Source organism: Sebastes fasciatus, chromosome 3 (genome assembly GCF_043250625.1).
Source record: "Sebastes fasciatus isolate fSebFas1 chromosome 3, fSebFas1.pri, whole genome shotgun sequence".
NCBI lineage: Eukaryota > Metazoa > Chordata > Actinopteri > Perciformes > Sebastidae > Sebastes > Sebastes fasciatus.
Window position 1 is genome coordinate 42699228 of NC_133797.1, and position 22906 is coordinate 42722133.

General features: G+C 42.6%; 2 protein-coding genes across 2 annotated transcripts in view; both read right to left on the reverse strand.

Annotated features, from left to right (window-relative positions):
* Positions 1–2151: 2151 nt before the first annotated feature.
* LOC141762958 (protein FAM83B-like) lies at positions 2152–6233 on the reverse strand. The gene is made up of 3 exons (XM_074627157.1): positions 5802–6233; positions 4958–5440; positions 2152–2238 (listed from the first exon to the last, which is right to left on the reverse strand). The coding sequence occupies exons 2-3, from the start codon at positions 5399–5401 to the stop codon at positions 2152–2154; spliced, it is 531 nt and encodes a 176-aa protein (XP_074483258.1). The 5' UTR covers positions 5402–5440; positions 5802–6233.
* Positions 6234–7296: 1063 nt separating this feature from the next.
* The window catches only part of myom2a (myomesin 2a), a 44496-nt gene continuing 28886 nt past the window's right edge, over positions 7297–22906 (reverse strand). The window contains exons 18-25 of the mRNA XM_074627170.1: positions 22479–22566; positions 21648–21686; positions 21343–21448; positions 12137–12300; positions 11957–11993; positions 11851–11873; positions 10065–10120; positions 7297–9213 (exon numbers count right to left, since the gene is read on the reverse strand). Coding sequence (XP_074483271.1) covers positions 8686–9213; positions 10065–10120; positions 11851–11873; positions 11957–11993; positions 12137–12300; positions 21343–21448; positions 21648–21686; positions 22479–22566 — 1041 coding nt within the window. The 3' untranslated portion in view covers positions 7297–8685. The remainder of the gene's footprint in view (positions 9214–10064; positions 10121–11850; positions 11874–11956; positions 11994–12136; positions 12301–21342; positions 21449–21647; positions 21687–22478; positions 22567–22906) is intronic.

Genomic DNA, 22906 nt, shown 5'->3' on the forward strand with positions numbered 1-22906 from the left:
GATGAAGAGGATGAGGAGGAGTGTGGGGAATGAGGATGAAGAGGAGTGTGAATGAGGAGGATGAAGAGGATGAAGAGGAGTGTGAATGAGGAGGATGAAGAGGAGTGTGAATGAGAGGATGAGGAGGTTGAATGAGGAGGATGAAGAGGAGAGTGAGACGATGAGGAGGATGAAGAGGATGAGGAGGAGTGTGAATGAGGAGGATGAAGAGGAGAGGAGGTGTGAATGAGAAGGATGAAGAGGATGAGGAGGAGTGTGAATGAGGAGGATGAAGAGGATGAGGAGGAGTGTGAATGAGGAGGATGAAGAGGATGAGAGGAGTGTGAATGAGGAGGATGAAGAGGATGAAGGAGGAGTGTGAATGAGGAGGATGAAGAGGATGAAGGAGGAGTGTGAATGAGGAGGATGAAGAGGATGAAGAGGAGTGTGAATGAGGAGGAAGAGGATGAAGAGGAGTGTGAATGAGGAGGATGAAGAGGATGAGAGGAGTGTGAATGAAGAGGATGAGGAGGAGTGTGAATGAGGATGAAGAGGATGAGAGGATGAAGAGAGTGTGAATGAGGAGGATGAAGAGGATGAGGAGGAGTGTGAATGAGGAGGATGAGGAGGAGTGTGAATGAGGAGGATGAAGAGGATGAGGAGGAGTGTGAATGAGGAGGATGAAGAGGGAGAGGAGTGTGAATGAGGAGGATGAGAGGAGGAGTGTGAATGAGGAGGATGAAGAGGAGTGTGAATGAGGAGGATGAAGAGGATGAGGAGTGTGAATGAGGAGGATGAAAGAGGATGAGAGAGTGTGAATGAGGAGGATGAAGAGGATGAAGAGGAGTGTGAATGAGGAGGATGAAGGGAGGAGTGTGAGTGAAGAGGATGAAGAGGATGAAGAGGAGTGTGAATGAGGAGGATGAAGAGGAGTGTGAATGAGGAGGATGAAGAGGAGTGTGAATGAAGAGGATGAGGAGGAGTGTGAATGAGGAGATGAAGAGGATGAGGAGGAGTGTGAATGAGGAGGATGAAGAGGAGTGTGAATGAGGAGGATGAAGAGGATGAGGAGGAGTGTGAATGAGGAGGATGAGGGAGTGTGAATGAAGAGGATGAGGAGGAGTGTGAATGAGGAGGATGAAGAGGATGAGGAGGAGTGTGAATGAGGAGGATGAAGAGGAGTGTGAATGAGGATGAAGAGGATGAAGAGGAGTGTGAATGAGGAGGATGAAGAGGAGTGTGAATGAAGAGGATGAGGAGGAGTGATGAATGAGGAGGATGAAGAGGATGAGGAGGAGTGTGAATGAGGAGGATGAAGAGGAGTGTGAATGAAGAGGATGAGGAGGAGTGTGAATGAGGAGGATGAAGAGGATGAGGAGGAGTGTGAATGAGGAGGATGAAGAGGAGTGTGAATGAGGAGGATGAAGAGGATGAAGAGGAGTGTGAATGAGGAGGATGAAGAGGAGTGTGAATGAAGAGGATGAGGAGGAGTGTGAATGAGGAGGATGAAGAGGAGTGTGAATGAAGAGGATGAGGAGGAGTGTGAATGAGGAGGATGAAGAGGATGAGGAGGAGTGTGAATGAGGAGGATGAAGAGGAGTGTGAATGAGGAGGATGAAGAGGATGAAGAGGAGTGTGAATGAGGAGGATGAAGAGGATGAGGAGGAGTGTGAATGAGGAGGATGAAGAGGATGAGGAGGAGTGTGAATGAGGAGGATGAAGAGGAGTGTGAATGAGGAGGATGAAGAGGATGAGGAGGAGTGTGAATGAGGAGGATGAAGAGGAGTGTGAATGAGGAGGATGAAGAGGATGAGGAGGAGTGTGAATGAGGAGGATGAAGAGGATGAGGAGGAGTGTGAATGAGGAGGATGAAGAGGAGTGTGAATGAGGAGGATGAAGAGGATGAAGAGGAGTGTGAATGAAGAGGATGAAGAGGATGAAGAGGATGAAGAGGAGTGTGAATGAGGAGGATGAAGAGGATGAGGAGGAGTGTGAATGAGGAGGATGAAGAGGATGAAGAGGAGTGTGAATGAATAATAATAATAATAAGGAGAGGTTCTCTGAGGACTAATTAGTGGTTTGTGTCTTAATAATGATCAGACTGGATTTCACACCTTGTACACTGTGCATGATTACACTGGGCCGTGCACATCACCGCGTGCATTTTATCAGTCATTCCACACGGTGGATATCTGTGGACACGCTCACGCCCACGCTCACGCTCACGCTCACGCCCACGCCGACGCTCACGCCCACGCCCTGCTGTAATCTGTGAATTATTAGTTTGAGCACTGGAGACGGCGAGCCGGTCGTCATCACAACATGAGGAGTTGAACACGGAGAACATTCAAGCTGAGACACGTTGGCTGATTAGTAAAATGAGTCTGGGAGTGAAACCTTCATGTTAACCTCGTCTATGAATAAACCCGTTAACAGTTATTAACGTTTTACCTCTGTGAAGCTGAGCAGAGCAACATGTAGTCTGTAAGTTGTACAGTGTATACCTCATGCTGCGGCAACATGTTTCATCATTTCTTCTTTTAATTAACAGCAGTAATGACTAATAATTGGCCTCAGGTGCTCCTTTTTTGCCGCCAGTCAGTATTCTGCCAGCTGAAGGTCACGGTTATAACTTCAGTAGCTGCTGGATCCACGTTTTCTTCACATAATTACTGTTGCTTGTCAAACCTGCTGTCCAATAAAGTTAGTGTTGGTAGAAGTACTCAGATATTTCAATAAAAGTAGTAATACCACAGTGTAAAAATACTCAGTCCTGCATTTAAAATTTTACTTCAGTAAAAGTACCGAAAGTATCAGTATGCAAAATAGTACTAATAATTTATTGTTAATAAATTGTATAATTATTGTTTACACACATCCGTTGCCAGTCTCTCTCCTTCCTGGGTAAACATTTCTTGTTGCTCCCTTTATCCCCTGGACCCTAAACGGGGGAACGTAACAATTGGGGGCTCGTCCGGGATCTTGGACGAGCCCCCAATTATTACGTTCCCCTTTAATTTGATAACGACTGGTTGAAACCGGTTGAGAAATGTAGGCGTTATAGTGCTTTTTATCCAGAGAAACGGCAGCTCCCCCGTTCACTTGTAGGAGGTTACAGGCCAGTCTGGACAGGTCCAATATGCCGCCCACGTTGACATATCGCTGCGACGGGTTGAAGCGTCCAATGCAGCGTCTATGATTATATGTCTATGAGTTTCGCAGTACAAACGCCTCCAGTAAAATCTTTAAAGGTCAACTCAGCTGTTACAGGATGTGTGTTTAGCTCGCTGCATGTAGACCTTTTCAAACTTGACAACATAAACCGTCTATATCGGCCTCTTTGTATTCAGTTTCTATTCTTTTAGTTCATTGTAATATGTGACATGTTACTGAATCACAACAAGCTGTTTTGCATTTAACAGTTAACCTTTAGTTCAGCGTAATAGATTGGTGGTTATGGTTTTATGGTTTTATCACAGTGGGTAAGCGGCTGCAGGACGGAGCAGGTCGGACCTCCAGAGGAGCGGGAGGCTGCGTTGTAACATGTGTGATCCGGCACACGTCTGCTCGTCAGCCCCGCAGGCTCTTACATGAGGACTGAGTCAGATCAAGTGGATCCATCCTGATTGTGTGATGTGTTTCTGCAGGTTTTATCTGAATGGGGCAGTGCTCCTTGTAAATGTAAATCACGGAACATCTAAATTACAGCCTTTTGAAATAAACTGATGCCATTTGATTTGTCATCATGAAGGCCTTAAACCCCCCCGATCCACAGAAAAACAAGACTCGGTCCAAAGCGAGCTCACGTCTGGACCGTGTTGATCAGTCTGTGAATTTGTGAATGAATTGTTCCACTAAGAGTCAGAACTGATTTCATGCTGACCATCAAATTGGTGTCTATGTACACGAATCAATACATTACATTTCGTGACTATTTCACGAACTGCTGTGCGACTGGACTGTAATGTAATATTCTATAATAATATTGGACTTTTTAAAGGAGCCATTGTGCATAACGAGTACTTTTACTTTGGATACTTTGCTGATAAAACTTCTGTCCTTACTTCAGGACTTGTACTTGCAATGGTGTATTTTTAGATTCTGGTATTTCTACTTTCACTTGAGTAAATGATCTCTATGAGGCCTGCAGTGTGCTGTGTATGCAGAGAAATATGTAGCGTGCAAAGCGACGCCTGTCACTGTGTTTGTGCTGCAGATTAACTGCTGTTGTGTTAAATATGTGTGTGCACCAAAGACAGGAAGAGGAATCTCTACACATTTATCCTCCGTGATAGTCGGGCAGTTAAGCTGAAATATCCACAACAATTGTGTCTTTTATGATAAAAGCAACACATTTAGCACAGATTGTATGTTATGTATAGATATAGAGATCTGGGCGCTGCAACAAATACACCGTTAGAACGGAGAGATCTCCAGCTTTCCATCGGTGCGTTTCTCTTTTTATTAGCAGTCAAAGTGATGGAGATGTCGCTGGATGAAGTTCAGGATTGGTGGTAACTTCTATTGTCACAGGTTGTATATTGGTTTTTATTCTATCATGAAGGTGAAGGGGTGAACTTTGACCCTGAAGTGACCTTCATGCTCCTTTTATTTGGTTTTCAGGTTTTTTCTCAGCTTAAAAGTTTTTAAAAAGCACCTTTAAAAACTAAAGAGGTAATAAAAACCTGTCTGTGATCTTCTGACATCTGATCTGATCAGCTTGAACACACCTTGGAAATCATCATGACTCTGATTTAGGAATATTTAGCGCCTTTTTGGAGCCATTTTTTAAAATGTCTGCCACGGCCTTCAGGGGTCAAATATCTATATCTATAACATATAAACCGAAATCTGTGTGTTGCTTTTATCACAAAATGCACAATTGTTCAGCTCACCTGCCGCTCTCTGATGGATCAGATGACTGGGACTGTTCTATTATTCTATAATACCATTGTCTTTATCAGTATTGTGTCCTCACCTTCTTCGCCTCCTGGATCTGTTTGCGAACCACTTCTTTGATGGTGGGTGTGTTTTGTCTGGGCGGGTGGAACAGCAGGCTGATGCTGGTCTCGGCGCCCTCCAGCGGGACCTCCGGCCAGCCCAGGTCCAGGTCCGGCACCTCGTCGTCCGACTCGGTCGGGAAGTAGGTGGAGTGGCCGGCCTCGTCGGCGACCCGTCTCCCCTCGGAGGAGTCGTCGTCCTCCACGACCGGTAACTCTGCATTTTCCAAAATGAACAGGATCTCCTCCTCCGACAGGAAGTGGCTGATCTGCTCGGCCCGGAGGAACTCCTCGTAGGCCTCCTTGCCTCCGCACAGCAGGGCATAAATGGCCAGGCGGTAGGATTCTTTGTAATGCGGCTGGATGTAAACCGGATCGTCTTCTTCTTTCAGTGAAGACAGGCAGGACAGATTGGACTCCATGGATGAGACTCTCTATGTGAGCAGCAGGCCTCTCTTTACCTGCAGTGTGACAGGTGGTGTGACTGTTAATCAGACTCAAAACCAGAATGAAGCAACACAGAGAGCAGTTTACATATGTAAAGGGACGACGTTAAAACCTGTCTGTCCAGTGTGATTCACCACCAGTAGGTAAATAGTACAAAGCATGAGGTGACAGACGGTTAACCTCCAACATCAGGATGAGAAACATCAACACACTTACTTCATGACTGCTGAAAGGAAACCCTGAAACAGCTTGAAGAGAAGTGAAAGCCTCCAGTCTGTGTCTCTGCAGCACTAAGGTGTGGATCTGAACCAATATGTTGTTGTACCTGCCCTGTTGGCTCACATACTGACACAAGCCCCGCCCACCTCAGCTCACCTGGCTTTCAGGAGCAGGAGCAGGTTTGTTTACCTGCTCAGCTGTCGGCCGGAGCATTTCAACCTGGATATGACACAATGTGTGCACATGTGCTGCAGCAGGAGTCCTGTTACCTCCTGACAAACATGATTAACCCCTCAGAAGCATGAAGAAGAAGCTGGACGGGTTCCAGTCAGATGTCTGAGAGGACGACTCGATAGATGTTTCAATGCTCTTTCACGCTTTGAGGTTGTAGAAAATACTCTTTACTAATAGATGCACTTCTTTAGTTATAGATTGCTGCAGGGATGACATGTTTTATTTGTATTTCTGTGGTTCCCTCCACTAACAGGAAGTGATCATCTCTCTGGTTCCTCCACTAACAGGAAGTGATCATCTCTCTGGTTCCTCCACTAACAGGAAGTGATCATCTCTCTGGTTCCCTCCACTAACAGGAAGTGATCATCTCTCTGGTTCCTCCACTAACAGGAAGTGATCATCTCTCTGGTTCCTCCACTAACAGGAAGTGATCATCTCTCTGGTTCCTCCACTAACAGGAAGTGATCATCTCTCTGGTTCCCTCCACTAACAGGAAGTGATCATCTCTCTGGTTCCCTCCACTAACAGGAAGTGATCATCTCTCTGGTTCCCTCCACTAACAGGAAGTGATCATCTCTCTGGTTCCCTCCACTAACAGGAAGTGATCATCTCCCTGGTTCCCTCCACTAACAGGAAGTGATCATCTCTCTGGTTCCTCCACTAACAGGAAGTGATCATCTCTCTGGTTCCCTCCACTAACAGGAAGTGATCATCTCTCTGGTTCCTCCACTAACAGGAAGTGATCATCTCTCTGGTTCCCTCCACTAACAGGAAGTGATCATCTCTCTGGTTCCTCCACTAACAGGAAGTGATCATCTCTCTGGTTCCCTCCACTAACAGGAAGTGATCATCTCTCTGGTTCCTCCACTAACAGGAAGTGATCATCTCCCTGGTTCCCAGAGGTAACCAGAGACCTTCCAGACGACGGAACAGGAAGTGAAGAAATGCCGACTCATTTCTGTGATTTAGGACTCATTCTAGCTAACGCTCTATTCAGTATGAAGGGTTTGTTCTGTACATGGAGACCAAAATGCTGTTGGATGGATCAACCAGACTGACAGAGAAAAGGACAGAAGGAGACAAAGCGTCTGAGCACCAGTTGAATCAGAACAGAAGGAATCAATAACCTGTAAACTGAGCATCAAACCGTGAGCAGATTTAAACAGAGAGAAGAAGGTTTAACTCCATATTTAGAGCCCAGTTGCACCGTGTTGGTTCAATAATGATCGAAGGTCACTTACGCTTCTCTGGACTGGAAAACAAATTCAACATCCAACAGTATTCTCCCATCATGCAACACTGTGGGGACCATCAATAAAACAGTTAATATTGAAGGAACAAGAAAACAATCAACATAACAGCTGATTTTAAACTTTTAAATGGAGACAGAGAAGAGAAGAGATCAATCACAAAGACGTCAGGAGGAGGTTCATACGTTTATTGCCATCACAAAGCATCGGGGGGGAAACACAACATGTCGCAGACAGACCGACCTCTCGGGTCAGGAAGTGAATATTCATTATTCACAGGATCACTAACTGATGAAAGCTACCTGGGACTAAAGGATCGGTTCCTAAAGGAGGAAGACATCATCACCCCAGAGAAAGAAAGACTAAATAATGTGGTGTTAATCTCCGTCCCAGGTCCCGACCACATGACCCGGCTCCGTCCCTGCCCGCTCCCAGCTCACCATCTTTAAAGGACAATTCCACTTTATAACAACTGTGGTCTGATTTCCGGAGATCTGGTCGTCGTTTTAACTGGTTATGATAACTTACCAGATGTACTCACCAGATTCAGGCAACACAACCACTTAGGTAGGGTTAGGAAACGGTGGTGGTTGACGTTGACTTCACTGACTAACGAGTCACATGACTCACGGGGCTGACGATACCGACGAGTCACATGACTAAATAAGTCAACGTTACTTTTAGTTTCACGCGGGACACGAACGGTGGTCTCCTGGTGGAAAGTCTTGTGTTTGTTTGACTCGTCCACCGCCGCTCCCCTTCCGCCCTGAACGACTGTCACGCTATTAATACTGTACGCCGCTGCTCCGAGCGTGGAAGAACGCCGCGGGGGGGTTTAGTCTGGAGTTAGTTGAAAGCCCGGCTCATCTCGTACTGTTGCTAAAGGGTCTGTTTCCGATGCTGAGGGGCGCCGACCAGACGGTGGTATTTGAAGAGTCGGGAGTGAGAACGGGTTGTGAACCCAACTACAACCCGTCTGACCGTCTTTGTAGTGACGTCACTGAAATGACGTGATTATGACCCAAGTTGTAATAAAACAGGAATTCTCCTTTAACATCCACAAACATAAAGTATACAGGCGTTCCACTGAGAAGTGGAAGGTGCAGCTTTTAAAACATTTAAACATCTACCCTGTTGTTTTTTTATTCTTTTTCTTAGTTTTCCTGCCTGTTAAAAGCACAGCGATATGAAACTGAAAGGAAATCTACTGTACGCTGGTAGCCGCTGTAAAAGTCTGTCTGTTATATCTGGATATATCCTGGAACTAGTTCTCAGAGATGATAGAGAACACTAGAACTGGTTAGAACCTTCTAACCGGTTAGAACCTTCTACCTGGAAAGAACCTTCTAACTAGTTAGAACCTTCTAAATGGTTAGAACCTTCTAACTAGTTAGAACCTTCTCATTAGTTAGAACCCGTTCTTTAAGTCAGCGGTCGTCCAGAAGTTCTCAGACTTCTACCAGCGGCTACGTCTACATGAACTCTAACACCTCAGGGTTTCACACTCATGCTATAAATCAGCAAACGTTTCCCCCGTTAGACGTCACCACCGCCGTTTACTTCCTCGGTGGGGTCGGAGACTTCATGAACCTGGGCGGGGTGGGCGACTTGGCGCCACGGGACGGAGTCGGAGACTTTGGGGTCGGGGTGGGAGATTTGGGGACCGGGGTGGAAGCCGGGGTCGAGGCCGGAGTCGGGCTCTTCATGGACGCCGGGGTCTGGGACTTAGAGGGGGTCGGGGTCGGGGTCTTGGAGGGGGGAGCCGGGGACCTCGGCGGCACGGGCGTGGACGCTGGCGTGGCGGCGGGCGTTTTGGGCTGTCCCAGTTTGGGCTCGGGGATCTTCTCGCCGTGCTTGTAGACGCTGACGGTGATCTCCACGAACTCGCCGCCGTACTTGTTCCGGACGTTGATGCTGTACTTGCCGGAGTCGTCAGGAGTGACCGTGTTGATGACCAGGCTGGCGAACTTGCCGCCCTCAAACGTGACCTTGGTGTGCGGGGTGGAGGCGACTTCCTGCTCGTTCTTGAACCAGGAGACCTCGGGGGTCGGCTCGCCCCACACGGTGCAGGTCAGGCTCAGAGACTGGAGAGGGTCGAGAGTCAACTCAAGTCAACATTCATTCTAAACGGAGGTTTAAAAACACTTAAAGGAGCAGTTCAGCTACGCTATAATAAACCCACTTATACTGAGAGCACTGGTTCCCAACACGGGGATCGGGACCCCCCAAGGGGTCCTAAAATAAATCTGAAGGGTCATAAGATCACTAACAGGATAAGAAAGAAGAAGAAAAATATATTTCTGCCACAGAAAGGTTCATTTTTTCAGACGTTTTTCAAATCTTTGCTATTTCTTGTGAATTACTGGATATGTTTTAGGTTTTTAAAGGAACAGTCTGTTGGATCTAGTGGTGTCTAGTGGTGTTCCCCTCTGCTCACTCCTCTCTTTCCAAGACTCAGGTTACGTGAGCCGCCAAGCGTTAAACCGCGGTAACGCCGTTCACCTCTCTCAGAGGCCGTCCATACCATAATAACATTACTTTAGGAGCAACGGGAGTCAGACGGCGGCTGGCGGTACCACGGTTTAGCATTCTGTGGCTCACGGTACCACAAGCTTGTCGGAGAACTACGGTGTGCTGGAAATCATAAAATCTACTGAGTGCCAGCAGATTCTTCTCTGTGACAGCTCAGCAAACTGCGTCTGTTTATGAAGACGTGAACTAGAAAAAGCTAAAAAAAGAAATACTTGTAAACCTGTAAAACCGACCGTATGTGCATATCTGGATACCAAACAAGAGCAAGGGACGGCCCAGTTTTACATTTGTTTCATAAAGGAATGCTGCCGGGGCCGTTCAGCTCTTCGACCTCCTTATTACTGCAAACAAAACCCCTCAAATGAATGTATAACAATATACATATTATTAACACAGTGTTTACCTTCTCCTCCATAATAGTGACCACGTCAGGCAGACCACCGACCACTCTGCCGCGGTCTGAGGAGACACAACAACACGTTATCAGACACAGGAAACTCCACTTTAGAGCAGAATATCGGCCTGTTTGCATTGTGAAGTCATGATGATGTCATGATGATGTCATGATGAAGTCGTGATGAAGTCGTGATGAAGTCGTGATGAAGTCGTGATAAAGTCATGATGAAGTCGTGATGAAGTCGTGATGATGTCATGATGAAGTCATGATGAATCATGGTGAAGTCGTGATGAAGTCGTGATGAAGTCGTGGTGAAGTCTTGATGAAGTCGTGATGAAGTCGTGAGGAAGTCATGGTGAAGTCGTGATGAAGTCGTGGTGAAGTCGCGATGAAGTCGCGGTGAAGTCGTGATGAAGTCGTGATGAAGTCATGGTGAAGTCATGATGAAGTCATGATAAAGTCATGATGAAGTCATGATGAAGTCATGATGAAGTCATGATGATGTCATGATGAAGTCATGATGAAGTCATGATGAAGTGATGATGATGTCATGGTGATGTCGTGATGAAGTCATGATGAAGTCATGATGAATTCATGATGAAGTCATGATGATGTCGTGATGAAGTCATGATGAAGTCATGATGAATTCATGATGAAGTCATGATGAAGTCATGATGATGTCATGATGAAGTGATGATGAAGTGATGATGAAGTCATGATGATGTCATGATGAAGTCATGATGAAGTGATGATGAAGTCATGATGATGTCATGATGAAGTCATGATGAAGTCATGATGAAGTGATGATGAAGTCATGATGATGTCGTGATGAAGTCGTGATGATGTCGTGATGATGTCGTGATGAAGTCATGATGATGTCATGATGAAGTCATGATGAAGTCATGATGAAGTGATGATGAAGTCATGATGAAGTGATGATGAAGTCATGATGATGTCATGATGATGTCATGATGAAGTCATGATGAAGTGATGATGAAGTCATGATGAAGTCATGATGAAGTCATGATGAAGTCATGATAAAGTCATGATGAAGTCATGATGAAGTGATGATGAAGTCATGATGATGTCATGATGAAGTCATGATGAAGTCATGATGAAGTCATGATGATGTCATGGAAGACTCCACCTGTCTCAGTGTAAACAGAGAGGAGCTCTTCAGAAGGAGAAAGAGGTCTAAACTGTTTGAACTTCATTCGTACTTGAGCTGCCTGAAAAGCAAATAACTCGTCTGGGCGTCTGAAAATGTTCAGAATGTCACTGGAGGTTTAAAAACGTCATCATGACGTGATCAATGAAAGTCATAAAATCTTAAATATGTCCCTTTAACCCCTCTGAGACCCGTCAGATCTTTACTGTCTTTCAGAGGCTCTATAGGTTCAGTAGAGCTGGAGGAAGACACAGATATCATCTGAAACTAGAAAACCTGAGGAATGAACTGAATATCTGTATTTGGGTTCTGGACTGATAGAAGAAGAAAGAAAGAGTCAGATTAATCTATAATGAAAATAATCGCTGCATTTCCTGCTTTTCTCTGTTTTATATCATACTAAACTGAATATCTGTATTTGGGTTTTGACTGATAAAACGAGACATTTAAAGACATCACTTTGGACTTTAAGAAACAAGGACGGACATTTTTCACTATTTTCTGACATTTTGACGAGACGATTAATGGATTAATGGATTAACTGATTAACCCCCCCACCCCCGAGACCCTCAGTTTTAGAAGGAATGAATAATGTGTCAGGATAATAGATAATGATATACTCACTCTTCTCAGCAAATGCGGCCGCCCTAAAAGATGAAAGAATATGGATTTGATCAATATGATTGAGTTTAAAGATGTTCACAGACTAGCGTACTGACAGATGACTCACTTCAGTCTCAGGTACTCCTCGTAGGCGTCGGTGTACGCTGCAAAAAGAAAATGAACTCATGACTTTACTTTTCAAAGCCACCAAAAATCAAAAAATAAAACAATACATCAATAACTCATAAGAATGAAAACTAACGGCTACAGAGTAAAGACATGTTTATGTCCTGATGTGGACTCTGACCTTGTCCGGAGAGGTCGAAGGTTCTGGCGTGGGTCTGAACGCCGTCTGAGATCTCGATGGAGTAGTTTCCCTTCTCCTTGTCAGACGGATCACAGATCTGCATCCAGGCCATCTCCGCCGTTCCTCCGATCCTCATCTTCTCAGAGGACGCGATCTTACTCTCCCTGCAGGGGTTCACATCACAGAGGTCACTTCTTCACATCACAGAGGTCACTAATCACTTCATACTGATGATGTGACATCAAACACTGAGATACAGGAAGTGATCATCTCTCTGGCTAACATTAGGCTATAAACCAACTACAGCACGGTCACCATTACTTCAACGCCACGAAGCTTCCAACTTGTCATATGATTTTTTTACGACAACCTGTGTGTTTTCATTTAGCCACTTGTTGGCTACCGCCTTTTTAGAACACGTAAAAGCTTCATAATTCACGAGCGGGATATTTACTGACGTATTTTAAAACGCTTGTGTTCACCACAGACCTATGTTCAGGCAGATAACCATTGACTGAATATAAGAAGTGGACGTAGTCACCGTGACGTCACCCGTCGGTTTGTAGACTGACGTTTTGAAGCCTCGAGTTCGCCATCTTGTTTTTTTGCAACCAGAGTGACAGAGAGGGCGGAGCTACGTACATCCCAACGCTGAATAACACGCTTTTAGGCGACCGAAATGTTATAATTAAAGGTAGGGTGGACGATGTTGGAAAGACTGTAAGTAAGACTGAAACACGGACAACTCCCAGACGGGACAACGGCGTGGTAGCGACCCGTCAGTCACCAGGTAGCCCCGCCCTAAAGCATCCTCGACTCTAAATGAGACCGTGATTCTCTAAATGAGACCGTGATTCACTAAATGAGACCGTGATTCACTAAATGAGACCGTGATTCTCTAAATGAGACCGTGATTCACTAAATGAGACCGTGATTCACTAAATGAGACCGTGATTCACTAAATGAGACCGTGATTCACTAAATGAGACCGTGATGATTCACTAAATGAGACCGTGATTCACTAAATGAGACCGTGATTCTCTAAATGAGACCGTGATTCACTAAATGAGACCGTGATTCACTAAATGAGACCGTGATTCTCTAAATGAGACCGTGATTCACTAAATGAGACCGTGATTCTCTAAATGAGACCGTGATTCTCTAAATGAGACCGTGATTCACTAAATGAGACCGTGATGATTCACTAAATGAGACCGTGATTCACTAAATGAGACCGTGATTCACTAAATGAGACCGTGATTCACTAAATGAGACCGTGATTCTCTAAATGAGACCGTGATTCACTAAATGAGACCGTGATTCACTAAATGAGACCGTGATTCACTAAATGAGACCGTGATTCTCTAAATGAGACCGTGATGATTCACTAAATGAGACCGTGATTCACTAAATGAGACCGTGATTCACTAAATGAGACCGTGATGATTCACTAAATGAGACCGTGATTCACTAAATGAGACCGTGATGATTCTCTAAATGAGACCGTGATTCTCTAAATGAGACCGTGATGATTCACTAAATGAGACCGTGATTCACTAAATGAGACCGTGATTCTCTAAATGAGACCGTGATTCACTAAATGAGACCGTGATTCACTAAATGAGACCGTGATGATTCACTAAATGAGACCGTGATTCACTAAATGAGACCGTGATTCTCTAAATGAGACCGTGATTCACTAAATGAGACCGTGATTCACTAAATGAGACCGTGATTCACTAAATGAGACCGTGATTCACTAAATGAGACCGTGATTCACTAAATGAGACCGTGATTCTCTAAATGAGACCGTGATTCACTAAATGAGACCGTGATTCACTAAATGAGACCGTGATTCTCTAAATGAGACCGTGATGATTCACTAAATGAGACCGTGATTCACTAAATGAGACCGTGATTCACTAAATGAGACTGTGATTCTCTAAATGAGACCGTGATTCACTAAATGAGACCGTGATTCACTAAATGAGACCGTGATTCACTAAATGAGACCGTGATTCACTAAATGAGACCGTGATTCTCTAAATGAGACCGTGATGATTCACTAAATGAGACCGTGATTCACTAAATGAGACCGTGATGATTCACTAAATGAGACCGTGATTCACTAAATGAGACCGTGATTCACTAAATGAGACCGTGATTCACTAAATGAGACTGTGATTCTCTAAATGAGACCGTGATTCACTAAATGAGACCGTGATTCACTAAATGAGACCGTGATTCACTAAATGAGACCGTGATTCACTAAATGAGACCGTGATTCTCTAAATGAGACCGTGATGATTCACTAAATGAGACCGTGATTCACTAAATGAGACCGTGATGATTCACTAAATGAGACCGTGATTCACTAAATGAGACCGTGATTCTCTAAATGAGACCGTGATTCACTAAATGAGACCGTGATTCACTAAATGAGACCGTGATTCACTAAATGAGACCGTGATTCACTAAATGAGACCGTGATTCACTAAATGAGACCGTGATTCACTAAATGAGACCGTGATTCTCTAAATGAGACCGTGATTCTCTAAATGAGACCGTGATTCACTAAATGAGACCGTGATTCACTAAATGAGACCGTGATTCACTAAATGAGACCGTGATTCACTAAATGAGACCGTGATTCACTAAATGAGACCGTGATTCTCTAAATGAGACCGTGATTCTCTAAATGAGACCGTGATTCACTAAATGAGACCGTGATTCACTAAATGAGACCGTGATTCTCTAAATGAGACCGTGATGATTCACTAAATGAGACCGTGATTCACTAAATGAGACCGTGATTCACTAAATGAGACTGTGATTCTCTAAATGAGACCGTGATTCACTAAATGAGACCGTGATTCACTAAATGAGACCGTGATTCTCTAAATGAGACCGTGATTCTCTAAATGAGACCGTGATTCACTAAATGAGACCGTGATTCTCTAAATGAGACCGTGATTCACTAAATGAGACCGTGATTCACTAAATGAGACCGTGATTCACTAAATGAGACCGTGATTCACTAAATGAGACCGTGATTCACTAAATGAGACCGTGATTCTCTAAATGAGACCGTGATTCACTAAATGAGACCGTGATTCACTAAATGAGACCGTGATTCTCTAAATGAGACCGTGATGATTCACTAAATGAGACCGTGATTCACTAAATGAGACCGTGATTCACTAAATGAGACTGTGATTCTCTAAATGAGACCGTGATTCACTAAATGAGACCGTGATTCACTAAATGAGACCGTGATTCACTAAATGAGACCGTGATTCACTAAATGAGACCGTGATTCACTAAATGAGACCGTGATTCACTAAATGAGACCGTGATTCACTAAATGAGACCGTGATTCTCTAAATGAGACCGTGATTCTCTAAATGAGACCGTGATTCACTAAATGAGACCGTGATTCACTAAATGAGACCGTGATTCACTAAATGAGACCGTGATTCACTAAATGAGACCGTGATTCACTAAATGAGACCGTGATTCTCTAAATGAGACCGTGATTCTCTAAATGAGACCGTGATTCACTAAATGAGACCGTGATTCACTAAATGAGACCGTGATTCTCTAAATGAGACCGTGATGATTCACTAAATGAGACCGTGATTCACTAAATGAGACCGTGATTCACTAAATGAGACTGTGATTCTCTAAATGAGACCGTGATTCACTAAATGAGACCGTGATTCACTAAATGAGACCGTGATTCTCTAAATGAGACCGTGATTCTCTAAATGAGACCGTGATTCACTAAATGAGACCGTGATTCTCTAAATGAGACCGTGATTCACTAAATGAGACCGTGATTCACTAAATGAGACCGTGATGATTCACTAAATGAGACCGTGATTCACTAAATGAGACCGTGATTCACTAAATGAGACCGTGATTCACTAAATGAGACCGTGATTCACTAAATGAGACCGTGATTCACTAAATGAGACCGTGATTCTCTAAATGAGACCGTGATTCTCTAAATGAGACCGTGATTCACTAAATGAGACCGTGATTCACTAAATGAGACCGTGATTCTCTAAATGAGACCGTGATGATTCACTAAATGAGACCGTGATTCACTAAATGAGACCGTGATTCACTAAATGAGACCGTGATTCACTAAATGAGACTGTGATTCTCTAAATGAGACCGTGATTCACTAAATGAGACCGTGATTCTCTAAATGAGACCGTGATGATTCACTAAATGAGACCGTGATTCACTAAATGAGACCGTGATTCACTAAATGAGACCGTGATTCACTAAATGAGACCGTGATTCACTAAATGAGACCGTGATTCACTAAATGAGACCGTGATTCTCTAAATGAGACCGTGATTCACTAAATGAGACCGTGATTCTCTAAATGAGACCGTGATTCACTAAATGAGACCGTGATTCACTAAATGAGACCGTGATTCACTAAATGAGACCGTGATTCACTAAATGAGACCGTGATTCACTAAATGAGACCGTGATTCTCTAAATGAGACCGTGATTCACTAAATGAGACCGTGATTCACTAAATGAGACCGTGATTCTCTAAATGAGACCGTGATGATTCACTAAATGAGACCGTGATTCACTAAATGAGACCGTGATGATTCACTAAATGAGACCGTGATTCACTAAATGAGACCGTGATTCACTAAATGAGACCGTGATTCTCTAAATGAGACTGTGATTCTCTAAATGAGACCGTGATTCACTAAATGAGACCGTGATGATTCTCTAAATGAGACTGTGATTCTCTAAATGAGACCGTGATTCACTAAATGAGACCGTGATTCTCTAAATGAGACCGTGATTCTCTAAATGAGACCGTGATTCACTAAATGAGACCGTGATTCACTAAATGAGACCGTGATTCACTAAATGAGACCGTGATTCACTAAATGAGACCGTGATTCACTAAATGAGACCGTGATTCTCTAAATGAGACCGTGATTCTCTAAATGAGACCGTGATTCACTAAATGAGACCGTGATTCACTAAATGAGACCGTGATTCTCTAAATGAGACCGTGATGATTCACTAAATGAGACCGTGATTCACTAAATGAGACCGTGATTCACTAAATGAGACTGTGATTCTCTAAATGAGACCGTGATTCACTAAATGAGACCGTGATTCACTAAATGAGACCGTGATTCTCTAAATGAGACCGTGATTCTCTAAATGAGACCGTGATTCACTAAATGAGACCGTGATTCTCTAAATGAGACCGTGATTCACTAAATGAGACCGTGATTCACTAAATGAGACCGTGATTCACTAAATGAGACCGTGATTCACTAAATGAGACCGTGATTCACTAAATGAGACCGTGATTCTCTAAATGAGACCGTGATTCACTAAATGAGACCGTGATTCACTAAATGAGACCGTGATTCTCTAAATGAGACCGTGATGATTCACTAAATGAGACCGTGATTCACTAAATGAGACCGTGATTCACTAAATGAGACTGTGATTCTCTAAATGAGACCGTGATTCACTAAATGAGACCGTGATTCACTAAATGAGACCGTGATTCACTAAATGAGACCGTGATTCACTAAATGAGACCGTGATTCTCTAAATGAGACCGTGATTCTCTAAATGAGACCGTGATTCACTAAATGAGACCGTGATTCTCTAAATGAGACCGTGATGATTCTCTAAATGAGACCGTGATTCACTAAATGAGACCGTGATTCACTAAATGAGACCGTGATTCTCTAAATGAGACCGTGATTCACTAAATGAGACCGTGATTCACTAAATGAGACCGTGATTCACTAAATGAGACCGTGATTCTCTAAATGAGACCGTGATTCACTAAATGAGACTGTGATTCACTAAATGAGACCGTGATTCACTAAATGAGACCGTGATTCTCTAAATGAGACCGTGATTCACTAAATGAGACCGTGATTCTCTAAATGAGACCGTGATGATTCACTAAATGAGACCGTGATTCACTAAATGAGACCGTGATGATTCACTAAATGAGACCGTGATTCACTAAATGAGACCGTGATTCACTAAATGAGACCGTGATTCACTAAATGAGACCGTGATTCACTAAATGAGACCGTGATTCTCTAAATGAGACCGTGATTCTCTAAATGAGACCGTGATTCACTAAATGAGACCGTGATTCACTAAATGAGACCGTGATTCTCTAAATGAGACCGTGATTCTCTAAATGAGACCGTGATTCACTAAATGAGACCGTGATTCTCTAAATGAGACCGTGATTCACTAAATGAGACCGTGATGATTCACTAAATGAGACCGTGATTCACTAAATGAGACCGTGATTCACTAAATGAGACCGTGATGATTCTCTAAATGAGACCGTGATTCTCTAAATGAGACCGTGATTCACTAAATGAGACCGTGATGATTCTCTAAATGAGACCGTGATTCACTAAATGAGACCGTGATTCACTAAATGAGACCGTGATTCACTAAATGAGACCGTGATGATTCACTAAATGAGACCGTGATTCACTAAATGAGACCGTGATTCACTAAATGAGACCGTGATTCACTAAATGAGACTGTGATTCACTAAATGAGACCGTGATGATTCACTAAATGAGACTGTGATTCTCTAAATGAGACCGTGATTCACTAAATGAGACCGTGATGATTCACTAAATGAGACTGTGATTCTCTAAATGAGACCGTGATTCACTAAATGAGACCGTGATTCACTAAATGAGACTGTGATTCTCTAAATGAGACCGTGATTCACTAAATGAGACCGTGATGATTCACTAAATGAGACTGTGATTCTCTAAATGAGACCGTGATTCACTAAATGAGACCGTGATTCACTAAATGAGACTGTGATTCTCTAAATGAGACCGTGATTCACTAAATGAGACCGTGATTCACTAAATGAGACCGTGATTCACTAAATGAGACCGTGATTCTCTAAATGAGACCGTGATTCTCTAAATGAGACCGTGATTCACTAAATGAGACCGTGATTCTCTAAATGAGACCGTGATGATTCACTAAATGAGACCGTGATTCACTAAATGAGACCGTGATTCACTAAATGAGACCGTGATTCACTAAATGAGACTGTGATTCACTAAATGAGACCGTGATTCACTAAATGAGACCGTGATGATTCTCTAAATGAGACTGTGATTCTCTAAATGAGACCGTGATTCACTAAATGAGACTGTGATGATTCACTAAATGAGACCGTGATGATTCACTAAATGAGACTGTGATTCTCTAAATGAGACCGTGATTCACTAAATGAGACCGTGATGATTCACTAAATGAGACTGTGATTCTCTAAATGAGACCGTGATTCACTAAATGAGACCGTGATGATTCTCTAAATGAGACTGTGATTCACTAAATGAGACCGTGATTCACTAAATGAGACTGTGATTCTCTAAATGAGACCGTGATTCACTAAATGAGACCGTGATTCACTAAATGAGACTGTGATTCTCTAAATGAGACCGTGATTCACTAAATGAGACCGTGATTCACTAAATGAGACCGTGATTCACTAAATGAGACCGTGATTCTCTAAATGAGACCGTGATTCTCTAAATGAGACCGTGATTCACTAAATGAGACCGTGATTCTCTAAATGAGACCGTGATTCACTAAATGAGACCGTGATTCACTAAATGAGACCGTGATTCACTAAATGAGACCGTGATTCACTAAATGAGACCGTGATTCTCTAAATGAGACCGTGATTCTCTAAATGAGACCGTGATTCACTAAATGAGACCGTGATTCTCTAAATGAGACCGTGATGATTCTCTAAATGAGACCGTGATTCACTAAATGAGACCGTGATTCACTAAATGAGACCGTGATTCACTAAATGAGACCGTGATTCTCTAAATGAGACCGTGATTCACTAAATGAGACCGTGATTCACTAAATGAGACCGTGATTCACTAAATGAGACCGTGATTCACTAAATGAGACCGTGATTCACTAAATGAGACCGTGATTCACTAAATGAGACCGTGATTCACTAAATGAGACCGTGATTCACTAAATGAGACCGTGATTCACTAAATGAGACCGTGATTCTCTAAATGAGACCGTGATTCACTAAATGAGACCGTGATTCACTAAATGAGACCGTGATTCACTAAATGAGACCGTGATTCTCTAAATGAGACCGTGATGATTCACTAAATGAGACCGTGATTCACTAAATGAGACCGTGATTCACTAAATGAGACCGTGATGATTCACTAAATGAGACCGTGATTCACTAAATGAGACCGTGATTCTCTAAATGAGACCGTGATTCTCTAAATGAGACCGTGATTCTCTAAATGAGACCGTGATTCACTAAATGAGACCGTGATGATTCACTAAATGAGACCGTGATTCTCTAAATGAGACCGTGATTCTCTAAATGAGACCGTGATTCTCTAAATGAGACCGTGATTCTCTAAATGAACGTCACGTTGTTTTGAACATTGTTATCGTGGTCATGACACCATCATGTTCCTCCAAATACCAAAGTGTTAAGCCTCTGGTAGAGCGAGCCGGTGTAACGTATACCCCGACAGAAGGGGTTTGACCCACTAGCTGTACATCATCCCGGCACGGCCTCAGCTTAATTATGAGGTGCAACACTTCCTAAACAAAACCTTTACATGATCCATCAACTGAGGTATTCTACTGCTGACAGCTGACAGATAAAAACATGTTCTGATGTAATGAAAGCCACAACCAACACATACAATTATCATTTCTGTTCAATGTGATTTGAAATACTGCAAGTGTGTACAACTTCTTAGGGAGTACACCACATACAGTATAGAACAGCACATACAGTATAGAACAGCAGCGTGAGAGTTGAACTGCTGTTGTTAATGCAGGAGAAGCTGTATCGGTGTACATATATACCTGTTGACTACGTTCTAATCAGCCTTTAAACAAACACTGGTTGATATCTCTCATGATCTGCTCTGTAATATGTTGTTTTTGTACATGAAAGCAAGTTTTATTCTGTGTTTTTGTACCAGTCTCTGGTTGCAAATATCTCTGTACTACGATACGAATATTCACAAACTAAACTTTTACACATAGACAGAGCTCAACAGATATAAACGCTGTTACACCTCAGCTAGAGGTAAATATCTGCATGGTACTAGGTGGAGTGAAATAGAGGAATGAGACTGTACTTGTGCTTCCAGACGGTCTTCATCTCCTCCGTGTAGTAGTTCATGTAGCACTGCAGCCGGATGCCCTCTGGTGTACACTGCAGCACCAGCTCAGACGCAGACGCACCTGACGGACACAAACACACATGAACTCACAGTCAGACGGGAAAGAAAGAGGTTTTCTGTGCATTTCAAAAGGCTGCATGTGTGTCCCAGTTATGTACTGTTATACTACTTGAAGTATTCACTAAGTACTGATACTCAGCAGATTCTGGGGAGCTGCTGCTCTTCCCTCTCCAGAACATTTTCATACAGATCAAACTCACCAGCATTCTGGGCGAGGGCATTGATGATGTCATCAAACACTGCAAATCAAAGAAAGAATACATTATCATTAACATGTTTATTATAATAATAATCAACACCAAGATGAGTGACCCGCTTCACCAGATTCACCTTTACATTCTCTACTGATGGAGATCAGAGATCAGAGATCAGAGATCAGAGATCAGAGATCAGAGAGCCAGACTCTGTTGACTTTTATAAAAACCTCTCTCTTTACCCGAGCCTTTCTCTAGCACCACTTCTTACAGCGGGCGAGCTTCAGAGTCCCTCTCGCTGTTTTTAAATCACTGTTTATTTCCTCTTTCTCTCTTTCAAAGGTCTTTTACTGATCGTCAGTAATACAATAATAAAAGTTTAGCTGTCCAGGGAAAGGAGTTTTTAGTTTTCTGAAGAACACTCAGCCGTGTTTCAACACGTCCGTCTGCTCAAACAGAAAACACACACACCGGAAACCACAGAAGATATCATCTAAATTATGGATAAATAAAGTTAAAATTATAGACAAAAATATAGAGAAAATATCTAGAATATACCTTAATAGCAAAAGAAAAACTAAATTGAGGTATAATGGAAATAAAAAAATAATAAATAGGAAAAGAAAAATGAATAAATAAAATAAAATAATAATAATTATAATTATTATTGTTATTATTATCATATTATCATATTATCATTATTATTATTATTATTATTATTATTATCATTATTATTATTATTATTATTATTATTATTATTATTATTATTATTATCATTATTATTATTATTATTATTATTATTATTATTATTATTATTATTATTATTATTATTCTTACCTGTGCCTGAGATGTCAAACGTAGATGTGTCCTTTCCTCTGTCGTCCCCGAGGACGGCCTTGAAGACGCCCTGATCCTTTCTGGAGAACTGGAAGAAAAGAACAAAGATTATTTTATCAACAAACATTAACGTTAAAATAAATCTATATTTTAGTCTCAAACATATTATTGATACAGGAGTGAATGTTTCATCTTGTATTTCATGTCTTTAATGAATGAATGAATGAATGAATGAATGAATGAATGAATGAATGAATGAATGGACCTGGTTGGTATCAATGGATTCCTTAAGTCTTCTAGTTTCATATGATGCCGGTATTCTTCCCTCTTCCTTTAAGACTGAGCCGCTACGACCTCTGAGAGACAGAAGAGCAGCTAGCAGATTGTTAAGAGGTTATAAGTTTATACAATATAAAATCAATACTTCA